At 51.7% G+C, this 16444-nt stretch overlaps 6 protein-coding genes across 6 annotated transcripts; 2 read left to right on the forward strand and 4 right to left on the reverse strand.

The window, feature by feature from the left end:
• Positions 1–1959: 1959 nt before the first annotated feature.
• DACRYDRAFT_23361 (uncharacterized protein) lies at positions 1960–2334 on the reverse strand (the record flags this gene model as incomplete). The annotated part of the gene is made up of 1 exon (XM_040773213.1): positions 1960–2334. A coding segment is annotated over exon 1 (238 nt), but the record flags the coding sequence as incomplete, so codon positions are not given.
• A 318-nt stretch (positions 2335–2652) lies between these two features.
• On the reverse strand, positions 2653–4819 carry DACRYDRAFT_23362 (phosphoglycerate mutase-like protein). The gene is made up of 12 exons (XM_040773214.1): positions 4694–4819; positions 4465–4631; positions 4292–4416; positions 4228–4245; positions 3912–4177; positions 3853–3866; positions 3568–3796; positions 3510–3521; positions 3282–3460; positions 2989–3230; positions 2810–2937; positions 2653–2761 (listed from the first exon to the last, which is right to left on the reverse strand). Exons 1-12 carry the CDS (start codon positions 4791–4793, stop codon positions 2685–2687), a joined length of 1557 nt encoding a protein of 518 aa, XP_040627380.1. The 5' UTR covers positions 4794–4819; the 3' UTR covers positions 2653–2684.
• A 318-nt stretch (positions 4820–5137) lies between these two features.
• On the forward strand, positions 5138–7542 carry DACRYDRAFT_109203 (uncharacterized protein; the record flags this gene model as incomplete). The annotated part of the gene is made up of 10 exons (XM_040768837.1): positions 5138–5223; positions 5275–5323; positions 5373–5429; positions 5480–5512; positions 5571–5964; positions 6022–6146; positions 6196–6442; positions 6494–7155; positions 7214–7396; positions 7459–7542. 10 exons carry the CDS (start codon positions 5138–5140, stop codon positions 7540–7542), a joined length of 1920 nt encoding a protein of 639 aa, XP_040627381.1.
• Positions 7543–10264: 2722 nt separating this feature from the next.
• On the reverse strand, positions 10265–10569 carry DACRYDRAFT_89931 (uncharacterized protein; the record flags this gene model as incomplete). Its single annotated transcript, XM_040776940.1, has 2 exons — positions 10265–10322; positions 10376–10569. 2 exons carry the CDS (start codon positions 10567–10569, stop codon positions 10265–10267), a joined length of 252 nt encoding a protein of 83 aa, XP_040627382.1.
• A 425-nt stretch (positions 10570–10994) lies between these two features.
• DACRYDRAFT_43850 (multicopper oxidase) lies at positions 10995–11201 on the reverse strand (the record flags this gene model as incomplete). The annotated part of the gene is made up of 2 exons (XM_040774546.1): positions 10995–11023; positions 11075–11201. Coding segments are annotated over 2 exons (156 nt in total), but the record flags the coding sequence as incomplete, so codon positions are not given.
• A 1225-nt stretch (positions 11202–12426) lies between these two features.
• DACRYDRAFT_109205 (phosphoesterase-domain-containing protein) lies at positions 12427–15334 on the forward strand (the record flags this gene model as incomplete). The annotated part of the gene is made up of 18 exons (XM_040768838.1): positions 12427–12587; positions 12656–12848; positions 12898–13023; positions 13119–13162; positions 13213–13256; positions 13301–13370; positions 13436–13476; positions 13523–13580; positions 13634–13725; positions 13782–13925; positions 13979–14065; positions 14122–14164; positions 14217–14247; positions 14304–14390; positions 14442–14466; positions 14521–14645; positions 14702–14776; positions 14837–15334. The coding sequence occupies 18 exons, from the start codon at positions 12427–12429 to the stop codon at positions 15332–15334; spliced, it is 1944 nt and encodes a 647-aa protein (XP_040627384.1).
• Positions 15335–16444: the final 1110 nt, after the last annotated feature.

The raw sequence follows: 16444 nt of genomic DNA on the forward strand, positions 1-16444 counted from the left end.
GAGGTGAAGTTACTGGGTGCCTTTCTGTAGGATTTAGGAGACCATTTAGGACGCGCAAAACACGGGATTCCATCATGCTGCTTACTAAGCTGCTTCCAGAAATGCTAAACATGCCACATAGATGTGCATCTGGCGTTCATAAACACAGAATTATTCGGGGTAATATGGAAAGCCAATATATAGTGCGAGGTTCAATTTCATGAGGGAAGATTGAGGCAGGTTTGCCTCCGTGCCGGGCTCAGCAGTAAAAGTGAGTCCTTCGGGACCCCTATGATTGTTATGCCACTTGGCTTGGGTGCATTTGATTTGATTCTCCTGGACCCTAGTACACAGCCACTAAGGGAGATCAAACAGAATCACCAAACAAAGTTCTTATGCAATTATTTTGATATCATTTTATTTTCATCACTATTGTCCTTGTGAAAATATTGACATTAATAGTATTGATTATTAGACTTTAAAACAATGGAATAATGCTTGAAATAAATTTACTTTGTTGGGGCACAAGGGTCCAAAAGACACTTGAGAAGTCGAACTTTTGCTTCCATGATTAGGTAAGCAGCACTGCCCCAAGGGGGGTGTAAAGTTTATTTTTTACTGGATTCCAGAGTTTCAATTAGCTTAGTAATGATTACATGTGTTTAGTATTATCTAATAGTGTGAACCCTTTTGGTATTTTTTCGTGGTCCTTTTGGAGAAGCAACCTAAACGAGAGTTCTCTACTTCCGTGACCTGTGAACTTCTATCGGCTTTGCATAGTTGTCGTTTGTCTCACCTGAATAGTATTATGGCTCTCCCCAAATCTACCATGGTCTCCGATATCGCTCGTATGCTCAACAGGTCCCTCGCCTACGAACAGACATGGATCACCCATCCGCGTCCACACGTGGGCAAGGTTTACTTGGACTCAAAGGCGTCCATCGACATTCCCTGTTTAATCAAGGCGGTGAGCCGGGTAGCCAAGTACGACTTTACGGCTGCGTTATGGTTCGCGACAGGAGGGAGCCAATTGGTGCGTTCCTACTTTTGTTCAATACGCTTGGGAGAACCGCTAAGCAAATTGGGAGCCAGGTCTTCTTCATGGTACCCAAGGAATCCGATGAGCGGGCCCCAGTGGTTGCTCGCGTCTGCCGACCGGACTACGCCTTTGGGCAGTCAGGAAAACGTGACTGGCAAGAGATGTGCAACAGTGTCTCATGCGAGGTGTGTCTCCTCACTATGCAGCTGGATATCGGTTCAGCTGATTACGTAGTTCGCCGTCTTACGCTTCTTGGGAGAACATACGAAGATCCCTGTGCCGACCGTGCATGGATACAGCGTCGAACGCGACGACGGCGTGCCTCCTTTCGTTGTTGAACAATGGGTAAGCACGGGCGTGCCGGTCACACTCAGGGGTTTAAATCAGGTAGATCGACGCCGAGCCAGTCTGGCTCCGTAGCCTTACTCTCGAAGAGCTTCACTCATTTGGGGAATGTCTAAGCCAGATCACGAAAGAGTGGAACAACATCACGTTCAAAGAGATCGGCGCGTTATATCCCTGCGGCTCGACGTACGAAATCAAATCCTGGGGAAGTGAAATGCAGTGGTTCATGCCGCCATTCAGCGCACCTGTGTCTTCCTCTGTGCAAGCGTGGTACTACTCCCTCATTGACACGCAGATTGAACGGCTCCATTCACCACAAACCTCAATCTGTCAACTGAAGTTGCCGAAATTTACCACCAACCAAATTTCCTTCGCTCTCAATTGCTACAAAGATCTCCAGCGATGGTTGGCTACATCGGAGCACTTTCAACAACTCGGCTCCTCGCGGTTAGCCCTCATACATCCTGACTTTCAAACCTCAAATATCTTGGTGCGTCGGGACGGAGGCGGGGGTGTAAAGATTATGGCGCTCATCGACTGGGAGCTCGCTTTCATTGGACCGAACTATCTATTCCGCGTAGCTCACAGGCCCGACGTGGTAGAAGAATTTAAGGAAGCGTGGACGAAGCTATCACCTGATCCAGTGCCTCGGCTTTTCGAAATCGACGATTGCAGCCAGGTCGGCGAAGTCTCCCGCCTCTCAAGTCATTATTCCGTTGTCACGTCTGATCTTCAAAGTTTCTCTAAATTCTTCGATGACGTATGTAGATTGTATAAAAATTGGAAGGACGTGGAAATCGGCTGCTTCCACGCAGAATGCCCTCCTACTGAAGGTCTTGAACGGTAGACACGTATTCAGCATAATATTCTCCGTGGAAAGACGTCGAAATCGTTTACTTTGGTGAAGAATGTCCTCCAAAGAACGGACTCGCTCTAACACCATGTTATGTTATCATCTTGCAACCGAAAACAGCACTAGTACTATTATGTGACGGCGATCCGACAGCTGACGCAACAAAGGCCGCAGTGGTGCTAGACGCTGTGCTGTCGGGAATTCGGCGAAACGGGACCGTAAGCTTCTGGTCGAAGATGTATGCCTGTACTCGCGGTCTTGGGACTTTTATAGGGTTTTCACCGGAAACTGCGTTCGATTCGCCAAAACGTCCGAATCTCGCCTCTTCGATGAAACCTTCGCATTATTTACTACCAGTTGGTAATATTGTAATTTAGAACCACCTTTTCGTTAGACGCAGTCAGCATCGATTCATTTACAATTTATTTTGTACTGAGGGGTCCACAAAATCGACAAGTCCCCATCCGCTTACTGGGGGAACGAGGATCCATCCCAATTGAAGTTAGCGAGGACCTCGCTCTGGTTCGCGAAGCACGAGTATTGGTCTTGGCAAGGTCAGGGGTGAATCATGAATATGAAGGGAATGCACGTACAGTTCGCAAGCTGGGTCATGTTCGTCTGGCTGGCGAGGAAGTCACACAACGAGCAGAGTCCATCCTCACGGGTGCAGAAACCCCCACGAATGGTGTTGAGGGGCAGAACACCTTGGTTCAGGCGCATCCTGCGCGGATGTGAGATATTCATTGCTCCGGAAAAGCAGGGAGATACTCACCGGATGAACTTGTTTGGCGCCTTGGTAGGATCGTACCCGTTGGTGTAGATCTTGTAAGTCGTCTCCGGATACTGCTTGGCAGTAGGGTTGGCCGAAGCACAGCCGATGACCTCAGTTGTGAGCCTGCCGCCGAATGGAGTAAGGTGGGAGAGAACAAAGGTGCGGTCCTCAGGAGGAGGGAAGACGTCGAGCGGGAGCGCGGGCTTGAGGTAGTCCAGGCTCATAGCGGTGAGGACGGAGATCTAATCCGCAGGTCAGAAGGAGGAGGGAGAGCAGAAACGACGTGCACATACGATGATGTCATCGTGCGAGGTATCGAGGTAGAACGGCTGACCGAGAGGGAACGTCGCGCCGTTGTTGTCGAGAGTTGAGTTCACGCTCGAGTCGGACGAAGTAATGAACTGCTTCTGCAAGCGTGCAAGGAGCTCCTCGAGGTAACCAAGACCCTGAGCACGGCCGGTAGGGTTGCCATCTAAGAATCTTTATCAGACGATGCTCAGTTCAACGCGATAGGCTCGTACAAGAGTAGTCATCTGTTGCACAGTCAGCATATCTTGTTTATTACACACAAAGACGTACAGTAGTACTCCAGGTCGAGGGTGTACTCAAAGCCCTTCCATTCGTCAAGGGTGAAAAGACCGCAGAAGTCAGACGAGCCGAGTGAGTTATACTCGTATGCGCAGATGGACTGCATCGAGTAGGTGTCGTTGACAGTGAGCGTGAAGTTTTCACCGTCGACGTACTGCTGCAGGCGGGCAGTGGCATCCTGGAGGTAGAGTGGAATGTAAGTGAAGACGTCGTTGTCGCCCTGTATAGCAGATTCTCGTCAGATCCTCGTTTCGAAGCGGCATATGCAGCACAAACAAGAATTCCAAGAGCTGCAAACAATCAGAATGTGTGTACACCAACCGTCAATGACGTACGAGCAAGATCATCGTTGAAGCAAGAGTCGTAGGATGCGAGGGTGTTGTTCTCCGTGCCACCCTCGGGGATAACGACCAAGTCATAGAGGTCCGAAACATTGGTCTGATAGCCGAAGAAGCCCTGTGCCCAGAAGATGGCCGACTGGAAAATACGGGCCTGGGAAGTGGTACGCAGCACGGGCTTGGTACGAGCAGTCCCGTCCGAGTTGGAGGCATTGTAGTACGGCTGGCCCGCCTTGGCGCCGTAGAGGAGGCGGCCGTACAGACTAAGCACAGCGTAAGATCAAGTACGTGGGAGCAGAAATGATACTCTTACTTCCAGAACTGGGTTCCCCTGTGAGGATTTAGGGCGGGTGTCTTCATATAGAAGAAATCCTTACGAGGTGAAGAGCTGGGCAGCACCAGTCTCAACCAGTAGACCGGAGGAATCGATCTCCTGCTGGTATCCGGAGAGGAAGCTCAGAGGACCAGTGAACTTCCCCCCGGCAGCGAGGAAAGTTGATACCTATTCATAGGTAAGGAATTATGACCAAGAACGGGGGAACATGCGAACCTTGGCGGCAAAACCTTGATCATCAACACCATCCTCTGTTGCGCTGGTAGGGTAACGGGCACCGTGCCGCTGGAGCTGGTGAACCTGCTCAATACCACATCCGTTGGGCAGACCGAGTGCTTCGACGCCAAAGTGTCCGGGCTCGTTATCGGCGTACGGCCTGATCTCTGAAATGGGGCAGCACGTGGTTAGCGGAGGAATGTTGGTTTGTGGGTGAAAAGTGACTCACGGCCCCAGTAGCCCGAGATGACGCTGATGTCAGATACGAGATCGTTAGCAAGTGCTGAGGCGATGAGTCCTGTTGCAGAGAGAGCAAAAGCGGGCTTCATTTTGGTTTAATGTGATCGACTGGGATTGTTTGTCTGGGCACCCCTCTTTTAAAGTCCCTTTTAAGGTGAAGAATGAGAGAAGGACGAACGTGGCGTCATAGGAATGGGATAGATAGTCTTTAGCCTGCACATGGGCACAGTGATGGCTCACCTGAAAGAGGTGAACAAGCAATTAATCAGATAAACAACACGTTCGATGATCTGCAATAGATCCCGCGTCCGGCGGAATAGATTACAGGAGGCACGTTTAATGCTTCTCACCACGCGACTCGCTATGACTTCTACACAGACACTATAGGGTCTCAATATAGTTGGTGGCGTCTGACTGACAAACTAAAGCAGCCATGTCCTGCTCCCCTGCCTCCTTTCAAACACTTCCAAACGGCGTTCAGCTCACGATTGGCCCTCCGTCTGAGATTTATGACAGCAAGTCCGTAGCTGACGGTTGGTATACTTCAGAGCACAAGCTAACTCCTCGTAGATTTACGTTGGTGAAGGCGGTGGTTCCTTTCGGCGTTAACTCCGTCGAGGTAATATGATGCATTTCCTACTCGGGCTGAGTCTGAATTTCGTTTGCAGGAAATTCCTTGTATAGGGAGGGAGGCAGCGCACTGTCTGGAACATCTTCTCCTCAATGTGTGACCGACCCTCTTCTTGCTGCATAAATATTTGAACAACGAGTTCAGGGTGTGATGGAAGATGGTCTGACGCTCACCGAGGTAGTATTTCACTCATCCCCCAAGCAATTTGTGTTTGAATCCCAGTCGGTTGCAACAGGTTCTCTTCAAAAAGTTCGGCGCATCCATCAACGGAAGTGTAAACGGCTATTACACCACCTTCGAAATGCAGATCCCGCCTGCATGTGTCTCCTCAGTCCTGAAAACTTTTGCCAATCGTGTGGAAACCTTTGCAGCATCGGTCACAACTCCAGCGATTCTCCAGGTCTTAGACGAAATTGATGGAGAGTATCTCACGGACCAACCAACCTTAGACACACCACATGACATCATTGCAGGTTTTGGGCGAAAGCTACCACGTCACGGATTAGGGGAACCGTTGCGTACGAGATGGATGAGCGCCGATCATTCCGTTCAAGAGTCGGCGCTCCGCGCGTTAGTGCAGCTATCTAGTCACCAGTACAGGCCTCATTCGATGATTGTGGCCTTTTCAAGTGAGTGGGCTCTTAAACCCACAACAGAAAGCGTTGCTGATGGTGCTGCTTACCCAGAGGATCAGTCAGGTCTTATTGACGTCCAAACAGCTGTGGGGTCATTTGTACTCTTGAGCCTTGAGGATGTGCCAATCGTCCTATCCCAACCACAGACCTCAGAACGAAGACTGGCTGGCATCGATGTAAGAATGCATTTGAAATACTGGAGGCACTGAAACACATTTGTTGCAGGTGTCTATGGCAATGCTGCCACAGCCATGTGATACTCATTGCGCAATAGAGATTCAGTATTATCTACCAGATTTCAAAGGGCGCGCCAATCCTTCATCTATTCACAAGCTGCTCCATTTGTTCACGGCATCTCTTCGTACGAAGATGCGAAGGTATCAAGTCCACGTCACAGTTGACTTGGCAGACACCTGTTACCCTGGGCCACCTGCTCTGGCGTTCAAGGGGCAGGCAAGACGTTTCTTCGAAGGTGAGGTCCTCCGGACTCCCGGACAACGATATCCCATTGATTTTGTTTCAGGCTTGAACCACCTACCAAGCATGGTGGATAGCGTGGCCCGAGAATTGCAACAAGGGAACGTGATTTGCAGCTGCATGGATCCAGGCTATCGCCGTCGGAAGGCGAGCGAGCCAGAAACATTGCGTGTGACTTTGGACAGGTTATTCATGGGAGAGCGCAATGCGCAAACCCAGAGCTGCCCGTTCGACGTTATGACCGGGCCCAAGATCCAGGCATTGCTGACGGGTATACATCCGAAGGCTGCCTTCATCATTGTCGCCACAATGGATGACTTCTCCTGTCTTAACCAGATGGGGATCATTCAGGGGCAGCATTGCTCGCAACCCTACTCCTTATTATTGGCGCTGAGCGGACCTACCATCCCGTGCTCCCTCGCTCGTGCCGGCAACAAACGAAGGCTTCAAGATGTTCCTGAGCCTCAGTTGGAGCAGGCAGGGCCCAAGAGGCGGCGAGCAAATTCCCGAACTATTGCAAGCACACAGTCGCCTGAAGAGCTTCCAATTGACGTGAGGAAGTTGTTCCATGTGCCTGTCTCTCCCTCCGAAGGCAAGCTCACCTTACCGCGTGCTTCTCGTCACTCACCTGTTTCCAACAGTGGTTACAATCCACTTGTGCCGGTCACCAACCTGGACACTTTCAGTCTCAGAGCCGATATGGAAGCTGTCTGTACTGTTACTGTTCTTCACATTCCACACTACGGTCTCAGCTTATGGTGTGGAGGATGGCATGAAAGGATTCAAGGACGGATTGGGATGTATCTGGTCTTTCAAATTTGCTGCTCTATCTGCTTTCAAACCTGGGGACATTCGACAGAAGCTGCAGAAAATGCTCACACTCATCCAAGACACGGAAGAGGAGGCTTGGAGATACCTGCTAGTGGTGTTCCAAGACTGGCATAAAATGGTGGGTGGATGTACAATGCTCGTCTCTGATTCATCCTATGATACTCAGCCAAACCGCAACAGGATGTAGACCCGACTTTCCTTCCGACGGCACGACAAGTTCTTGTGGAGATGTTACAGCAAACGCTTGGCCAGCGAGATTTGTAACCCTAAAGCCCTAGGCATCGTATGGAGTTTGATGGAGGGGACAATGCAGACGCTAAGCCTGTATTTATGCCGTATGAACAGGGCTGGGCAACAAGAGCGACACGAACAAACCCACGCTTTTGGTGCATATGGTGGGCGGGAAAGGGTCGGGCTGACCTTTGCGTCGTCGTTGAATTTGGCGGATACGGTACATAAGGCCGAGTACAGGCCTTCCCAACCACCCCAGCTTGCCTGCTTCACGTGCTCAATCACCGAGGTACGCCCGTCCTCGTATTCTGCCCCTGTCCAATGCGCTCATGTTCGTGTTCAAACAGCCGTCCTCCCGATATACCAACCACGCACCTGGCACCCACATCCGCACCTCCCGCTTTCCACTCATCCACTTTCCGTCCCCATTCAGTCCACTCGGCTGCTACATACAGCTCTGACACTTAATGGGTGACCCACCGTGAGCTCCCGACGTATTCTTTTCTCAGTCGGCCTTGGGACTGTTTCGTTCTGACTGGAATGCTGAAGAGATACACGTGCAACCATCACTTACCGGAGGGGGATATCTTCGTCCTAGACCCGACATGCCGAAACAAATGCACTGCGACTACGGTACGTTCCGTACAAGTGAACAACATCGCCAGCTCTGCCGGCGCGGTCGCCCGTAGAGGGAAGTGCCCCGCCTGCCGCAAGAAAGATGCGGCTGAGAAGAAAGCGGGAGGAAGTGTCAATGGGAGGAGTGGCTCGACCGGAGAAGGGACACAAATCGCCGCGTAAATCAGCGCCGAGGCTTCCCTGAACACTTCTCCAGCTACCATTGACAAGTAACCCGTGACCCTGCAGCTGCGCGTCCTCTCTCGTCCACAATGATTCGCAGCTTCAAAAAGAGGATAGAGCTATAGCTTCTCCAGTTGAAGTGGAATAGAACTTCCCTCTCATCCCCTTTTCGCAACTCTCACGGCACGGGGTATGGTAAAGAATCACGATGATTCAAAGGAAGTATTGAGATTCCCACGGGACAGCTATTATAACACGCACGAAAAAAAGGAGAAAAGCTGGCACCTGGGTTCTATAAGTCAGAGGGAAGTGAAATGTGAGCAGCTATTCGGTGATGTATCTCCCCCGCATCTCGAACCTTCCCTTCCCAAATGTCCAGGATGAGGCTGCCTAGCGGCATCCGATGTGTCTGGAAATATACCCGCCTCGTATGATCGCAGGAAGTCGGCAGGCGTTTCATAGCCTTCGACGCCTTCGAATGGAGCATGCCCTGTCAGGATCCAATACATGAGACTGCCGAGACAGTATATGTCCACCTGAATGAACTCCTTTCGATCCCATACCGGGTTGCGAAAGTCCTTGATGGACAATTGAGGACCGACAGAGGCTGTTCCGAGGTAGTTGTCAGGAAAGGATGCCCACTCGAAGTCTGACAACTTGACGTTCAAAGCCGAATCGACGAGTATATTACCGGGGTGGAGATCGGCGTGGATGACGTCCCAGGCGTGTATCGCTGTGATGGCCCATGCAACCTGGGCGCACCTGATCATCCGTGACCGCCTCGCCATGAAGCCAGAAGTAGGTATAGAGATCACGGTTCTTCATGTAAGGCAGGTACAGGGTGAAAATGTTCATGTCGTCTCCCAGTGGACGCATGACGCAGAAGCAGTCAGGCATGGCATCCAAGGTTTTGTAGCATTGGATTTCACGTAATATGCCCTCCTGGCAGCCTGGCTCATCCGGGAGAGGAGACTTTGCGACGCCCAGCTCGCCTGTGAGGGTTCGCCAGGGAAACAACAAGCCGGTTTGCCCACGTACTAGTGGATATCTCGATTCTTCGATGTCATCCTGTGGTGAGGTAGGATTCGGGGTGGATTCAGGTGCCAGGGTTGGATCACTCCTAGTGTGATCGTCAGTGGAGGGTTCCACACCAAAAGACTGGACCTCAGCTCACTTCAAGCCTTGTGCAGTAGCCTCTTGATCTGGAGATGGGATGATCAATGGATCTGCATTGGCGTGTGAGGAATTATTGGTAATGCTGTCCATAATCATCTGGTCGTTTTATTAATAAAGCAGCTGTACGTCACGGCAATAAGATGGGATATCGGCCGTGATACCCTGAGCAAGAGCCAAATCCTGCTCTTTCTGATCTAGTAGCTTCATCTGTATGACAAGATTCATAGCTCAAGGTTTGATGCTGTGCGGCACGCATGTTTGCCTGACCATCGACGTCCTCCAACGCCGAAGCGACGCCTGATCTCCCTGCTATGCACGTCCTGCATTTCGTTGTCTAATCCTAGCACCAATTCGGTTGGGAACGTGTGCAGTCTACCATCATGTTGCTAGATCTATCTCAGGTTACAGCGTCCAGCGTCCCAAGGTACAATACCATGGACCGCCCTGTCATCGGATTGTAGCGTTCCCCGCAGCCTGCCTGCACCTAGCTCTCGATAGGTTGAAAGTTAACGCTGAGCGACTGAAGGGGTGCAAGGGTCATGTTTACTCTGCGAATACCAGTCCCGTGTTCGTTGGATTGCTGGAAGCGATTGACGAATCGGACCAAGTCTCGGCCGAGGGTGTAGAATACAGGGAGAAATGGAGGGTCTGGCGGTGGCGTAAATGCTGCAGAGATGAATTCCCTGAAAAGGGAACCAAGGGCTTCGGTGCCCGAGACGGGATCTTGAGGTAGGTAACCACGCCGGTCGGCTCAAGGTCGACAGCAGCATTCCTGATCGCATCATGATGACAGTGGCTCGGAGGTTGTAGGAGTGCGTACGAACGGATACTTGAAGCAGCTATCGAGCGAACGTTAGGAGATGAAATCGATGATAGTAGACAAAGAACACACTCTTGGTCTAGCCTGTGTCGCAACCAGGAAGATGCACCCTCCGCTAGCTCTGCTCTGGGTCCAACGTGCCGCAGTGCGAGGGCGTACCACTGTGCTGGCGCAACTGGCACCTGGGGCACACTTGCAGGCACCACGGCCATCTCAACGGCTTTGACTCCAACCATATCGTGAGCGTCGATGGAGATGTGGGTCATCGCGAGAGATCCACTGTTGATGGGGGGCAACTTGTACGTCTTGGTAGGGGAGAAGACGCAAGTCGGTCCTGTGACTAGAGAAGTGTCGCACCTGATCTTCCGCATGCAACGCGGACAGTCAAGGGCCTTCTGTTTTTGATCAGCGCGTTGTTGAGCACGTACTGGAAATCAGCGACGAGAGGGAAGAGCAATGGTGATGGACGCATCACACCTCGAGACCAGCCGATTAGCGCGACCAGCACCAGTGGAAGACCTCTTCGCCCGAGCGATGGTACTGGTCTCCGATTATGACGACGACGTCTTCATCGCAGTCTATCGCATCTTGCGTGTTTGAAGCGCGAACAGACAATGCGTCGAAAAGAACGAGAGAGAAGGCGGGGTCGGCGGCGAGGGTCTTCACGTATCCTTAGACTATCCAATGGCAGGTGAACGATTAGCGCTCCGAAGAGGCCATCTAGGCAGTACGATAAGCAAAAGTGCTGGGAATGAGATGCCCCTGAAGCACCGGCCCGTTGAGCTGAGTGATGCGAATGGTACCAGAACGTCCCATGCTGTTCGTCGGCACTCTTGAAGTACGTGTAGGTTCCGTCGGGCGGGATGGGACACTGCGTCACACCGATGGCGGCATCCTGCGACCCGCTACGTGTACAGCCGGATCAGCAAGCGCGACGACATGCTCATCTGACGGCAGCGCATCGTATTCGTGTCGCAACCGTGAAAGTGGATGGAGACTCCCTTCTTGACGATGAGGGACAGGGTGTCAGAGTAACGAAGTTCAATTGTTGGTCCGGGGAAGAGGCCTGTACAAGGGGATGAGGAAGAAAACAAAAGGAGGAATGCAAGCCAAAGACACGCACCATCAATTGTGAAAATGCGCTTCTCGACACGGTCAGGCTACCCGACATCCTCTGCAACCTGGAAGGTGTAGTAGCGGGCTTGGGGTTGTCGAAACGTGTGGGCAGACGGCGACAGATAATATCGAGCGTTCGGATCGGAGATGAATGATACGAAGGGATTCCAGGGCAGGTCGAGAGGGATGAGTTTTGCGAGAGATATGACGCAGAGCAGAAGTATGCCAGCGAGGGGGGGGAGGCGCCAGGTCATAAAGCGTGGGAGGACGTTTGTTGGAACTCTAAGGCTGGAACCATGTTTTGGGCGTGACTTAAACGCTACCTTGTTGGTGCACCATAATGTGCGGACTGAGAACGGTCCGAGTTGTATTTATTATACTCTTCCAGTCGAATTCAAGTTATTTCGGTGCACTGGTAGTCCGGAGTACGGCGCCGTCCAGTCATCATCGTCTTGGTGTTTGGGTTGCGGATGCCCGATGTCAATGATTGATAGCACGCGGAGATTGTTAAACGTGCTCTACATTTCAAGCTAGAGTTATTGTTTGCCACAAGAATAACGCACCGGGTTAGAGTCGGAAGGGCGGGAGAAGCAACGCTGTAAGACATGAAATGATGTTGAGGCTATGCGGAGGAAGGTGCACGTGAACACGTAAAATTTCCGACTCGCAGCGGAAGCAACTGCCATGTGTACACCTGCCTTTTTGGGCAGGTTTCATCGCTCGCAGTCCGCACGTTCGACCTTCTCTCTTCTCCGCCAACATCCCTTTCTCTTCTCTTTCCTGCTCTGCTGGCTCGCCACCTCGGTGTGCCTTGGCCCTCTGCCTTCTGTACCTCATGCTTTGCTGCTCAACTTGTATATACTTAGTCTGGGAAATGAAGCATACGCACACTACTTAGACACCGTGAATAGTACTGCCCATGTGGACTATAAAGACTACGGTTTACAGCTGGGATTTGCCCCTGGGTTCAGAAGACATCTCTGCCTCAGCAGTAACTGTCCGTCGTCATGATTTCTTTTCTGCTTTCCATCGTTGCCTTCTTCTCCGTTGCCGCACTCGGCGCCAGTCTGGCCGACATCGATCATGTCGTCCTCTTCATGCAAGAGAATCGCGCGTTCGATCACTACTTTGGTACCCTCTACGGTGTCCGTGGCTTCGCTGATCCCAAGTGCCCTTCCCTTCCTTCTCACCCTTCAGTTCATTGCTGAGCATTGATATCTTTGTTTTCCCCATCAGCGCCCAGATCAATGCCAACGGAAGGAGCGTGTTCTACCAACAAGTCAACGCCTCTCTCAGCAATGCCACCGATTACTTGCTCCCCTGGTACATCAACGCACAGGGTGGCGAGTTCCTCAACGGGACTCAATGCATGGACGCCGGTTCCAACGGATTTGGCTCCAACCATGCTGCCTTCGGCAACGGTTCCAACGTGTGTTTACCTTCCTTTCTGTCTCTCCCCTGTCTGACGCGTACCATAGGATCTCTGGGCACTCCAGAACACTCCCCAATCCCTTGCCTACTTCAAGCGCCAGGATATCCCCATCCAGTTTGCCATCACTGATGCATGGACTGTTGGAGACATGTACCAGCAAGGCGTCGTTGCAGTACGTATCGTTCCATCGCCTGTACCACAACTCGACACTTTTCCTGCATCACATCACACTTACGACATCTACTCACATCCCGTGTGATTCTCTAGTCTACCAATCCCAACCGTGTCTTATGGCAGTCTGGCAGCATCAAGTGCGCGCTTATTTGTGCTTCGGCGCCCACCCGTCCTGATCCCGTTTCAGCATCCCTGGTGGCAATGTCAACTCTACCCAAGGACCTGTACTAGGTAAGACTCGACGTCAGTCACCGATGGAGCTAATGGTATCTTAGATAACAATGTCACGCCCGGGTGTGACACACTGAGCCTGGAGAACTACCTGACGGGAGCGACTGTGAATACGTGAGCCGCCTGCACTTGTTTCCCTTCAGTGCGGCTTAGATATTCTATTTGCCGCTCAACGAAAGTTACCAGAATATCAGTTGCTTCCCGTTCGATTGGCGGACCGGTTTGTTCAACTTCTACTTCAATGAATACGAAGTGATTTCGGTTAGTTAACGAGTATCTTCAAGACCTCAACGTCTCCTACTGGGTGTACCAGGCCTGTGATAAGTGCGTCTCTTACAAGTCCTTCCGTCCCTGCAGAGCTGACGGTGTGTGCACAGCTTTGGTGACAACGGCCTGACCAGCTTTGCCCGGTACATCTGGGACTCCAGCAACACGGTTAATGACACAGTCAACGATCTCGTCATCCGCAGTACGGCAAACTACCTCGTGACCTGTAGAGCTGAGACTTAAACGCTGATGACGTAGGTATGACCATGGACTGGACCGGAAGCGGTGCCTGGTCTGGTGGGCTTGACCACTTCAAGGCCGATGCCGCCGCGGGCACTCTCCCCACGGTATCGTGGATTATTGGGCCTGCCGAGCTCTCTGAGCACCCTCCGTACACTCCCCGTACGTTCATACTACGTCCCATTCAAACAGGCATCTAAAGATTCGATCTACAGGCCAGGGTGCTTGGCTACAAAAGGAAGTCATCAATGCCGTCCAAAACTCCCCAAAGTACAACAAGACGATCCTGATAATCTCCTTCGGTACGCAAGTCACAGCGTCTCCCAAGCCGGTGGCAGTCTTACTTCCACTTCGACAGATGAGACCGGAGGCTGGGCAGACCACGTCATACCTTTCCATTCGTATGTCGTTGTGATCTCGTGGTACGACCGCTGCTGATAACGCTCATTTCAGGCCTGAAGGTACCCCCGGAGAGTGGATCAACGTGAGCTCTGTCTGATGACAATTACCCTGTTCATACCCCTGAGGGAGCCTGCTTAGAATCCGTTCACCAACACATCGACGTTCTCTGGTCCCGGCTTCCGGCTGCCGTTCTATGCTATCTCTCCCTACAGCCGTGGTGGCAACGTGCGTGTCGTTGCCCCCCCGTTCACCGGTTGTTCTGACCTGTTGATGCAGGTCTTCACTGAGCCTGCGGATCACAGTTCGTGCTTGACTTCCCTTCGTGTACCTCTCAATGACTTATCACTCTTTTCAGCATCTCAAATCATGTTTGTTGAGAAGTTCTTGGCTGCCAAGGGTATCGACTTCAAGTCAGCTGAGATCAATACGTGGAGGAGGGAGCACATGTCCGACCTGACGGCCATGTTCGACTTCAGCACGGTCTGTTTAGTAGCAGTGTAAGTTAGGAGATATAACTCACAGACTTGTATGCGCAGATCGATCCATCGTACTACACTCTCCCCGAGGGAGAAACGCCTTACCAGGATGCTCTCACTGGCCTGCTTTACGGTGTACGTGGCGTGTATATATAGCTGCCTTGGATATTGCTCATCTTTCTTGCTTCCAATCAGGCCGAATTCTGCGAATTCAAGTACGCGGGTTCTATCCATGCTCAGGTTCCGTACGGCAAGCAGAACGCCACCATCGAACTCGCTGTTGAGGCTGGCTTTCGCTCTGTTCGCGGTTCCATCACTGAGGGTCGCTACCTCGTCTTCGAGTCCGCTTCCCTCGCTCTAGCAGACTGCGCTGGAGCTCTAGCTGTCTCGTCCTCTCAGCCTCGGAAGCAGACCGACCCAAGCCAAAGGTGGATTATCCACGCCATTGACTCCACGATGGCCACTGCGACCGTCTTCAAGATCTCTACGCCTGCCGGCCAGTACATTACTTCCGCTCTCGGCTTGACCGATGTGAGCAGAGCCGGCACATGGAATATCACCCATGCGGCTGAAAGTGTCGGCACGTATTGGGTCCAAGAGACGGGCAGTGGTATGTACCTGACCCTGACAGATGCTGAGCCAGTGCTCGGTACCGACCCGGCACCCTTTAAGCTTTTCTCGGTGACCTTCTAGAGGCAGTGGCATGAGGTGTGGCATCCAACGGCCAAAATATCTTTGGTAGCTCAGCCATATCCAATATGATCTGAAATAGTTTCTCAAGGTGTCTGAACACAACGGCTGAAGGGAACTCTGTCGCACAAGAGGTTTCAGCCGTGGATGATGCCAGGCGTGCTCAACCGGCTTTGCAGAAAGCATTAGTCGCTGCAAACGACTCGATGGAGAAGCCAGGCATCGCGCCAACATTGTTTGCTCTGGCAGAGATTTCGGGGTGTTGGGACCTTTCGTCCATACGCGGCGCTCAATCTAGAGTCCGATGTACCGCGTGTGAAGGAGGCAATCAGTTTTCGTGTGGTAACTGCATCTGATGCGCATACAAGCGCATCAATCTTATACATAGTGTGGAGCGCTTCTGACGGGGTGAGGTCTCAAACTCTCAAACGCTGTTGCAGGCACAACTCCCAGAAAGAGACATCTCATTCATTCCAGGTACCCCACAGTTTGCAGTTTGCTGAGGTCTCGTATGGACGTGCAAGACATCTCTCACATTGCGCAACAACCTTGCTCCTCGTATCCTTTCCTTATTCGTGCCCCTTGCCAGGTCCATGCAATACATTCTGTAGAAATACAAATACCACAAACAGTACCGTTTGTTGTTAGATAATTGAGGATTGTCAGTTCTATGCATTTACCTCCATCCTGTTGGCAACTTGGCCGTGGTATGGTCCTGGGGCTGTTTTACATGATTGGACGCACAGTGTACGAACCATAGCAAGGCGAGATTGAAGCAGTCAAGCAGGCATGTCTCGACGAGGCTCAGTGGTTCTGAACATCAGCGGAAAAGCAGCGGGGAATAATTGGGTAGTCACGTAATAGAGATTGTAGCTCACTAATGCGAGCTCCCCAGACGGAGAGTACATGGGTGAGGTACTGGTAGTGATGAGCGAGCAGAAACATGATGATGATGGTAAGTATTTGGTGGCAAATGCATAAGACGAAGTCAGCTCCTCGAAAGACGCCTGTTTCTTTTCGAATATGCCTGCGGAACAGTCAGATCTCGGGCTCTCAAACTCCAGTGAACACCCAACTCACAGAATGCGGGATCTCACTTATTCCAGAGTGCGC

This window comes from Dacryopinax primogenitus (assembly GCF_000292625.1).
Source record: "Dacryopinax primogenitus strain DJM-731 SS1 chromosome Unknown DACRYscaffold_13, whole genome shotgun sequence".
In the NCBI taxonomy this organism is placed as follows: Eukaryota; Fungi; Basidiomycota; class Dacrymycetes; order Dacrymycetales; family Dacrymycetaceae; genus Dacryopinax; species Dacryopinax primogenitus.

What these genes read in the sequence shown, in the direction of transcription:
- DACRYDRAFT_23362 (XM_040773214.1), bottom strand. Translation starts at nt 4,793, where the DNA reads ATGAAGCCCGCTTTTGCTCTCTCTGCAACAGGACTCATCGCCTCAGCA. An exon ending in GCGCCAAACAAGTTCATCCG is followed by an intron (nt 2,938 to 2,988) that starts GTGAGTATCTCC and finishes ACATCCGCGCAG; the next exon opens with GATGCGCCTGAACCAAGGTG. An exon ending in CATGACCCAGCTTGCGAACT is followed by an intron (nt 2,762 to 2,809) that starts GTACGTGCATTC and finishes GACCTTGCCAAG; the next exon opens with ACCAATACTCGTGCTTCGCG.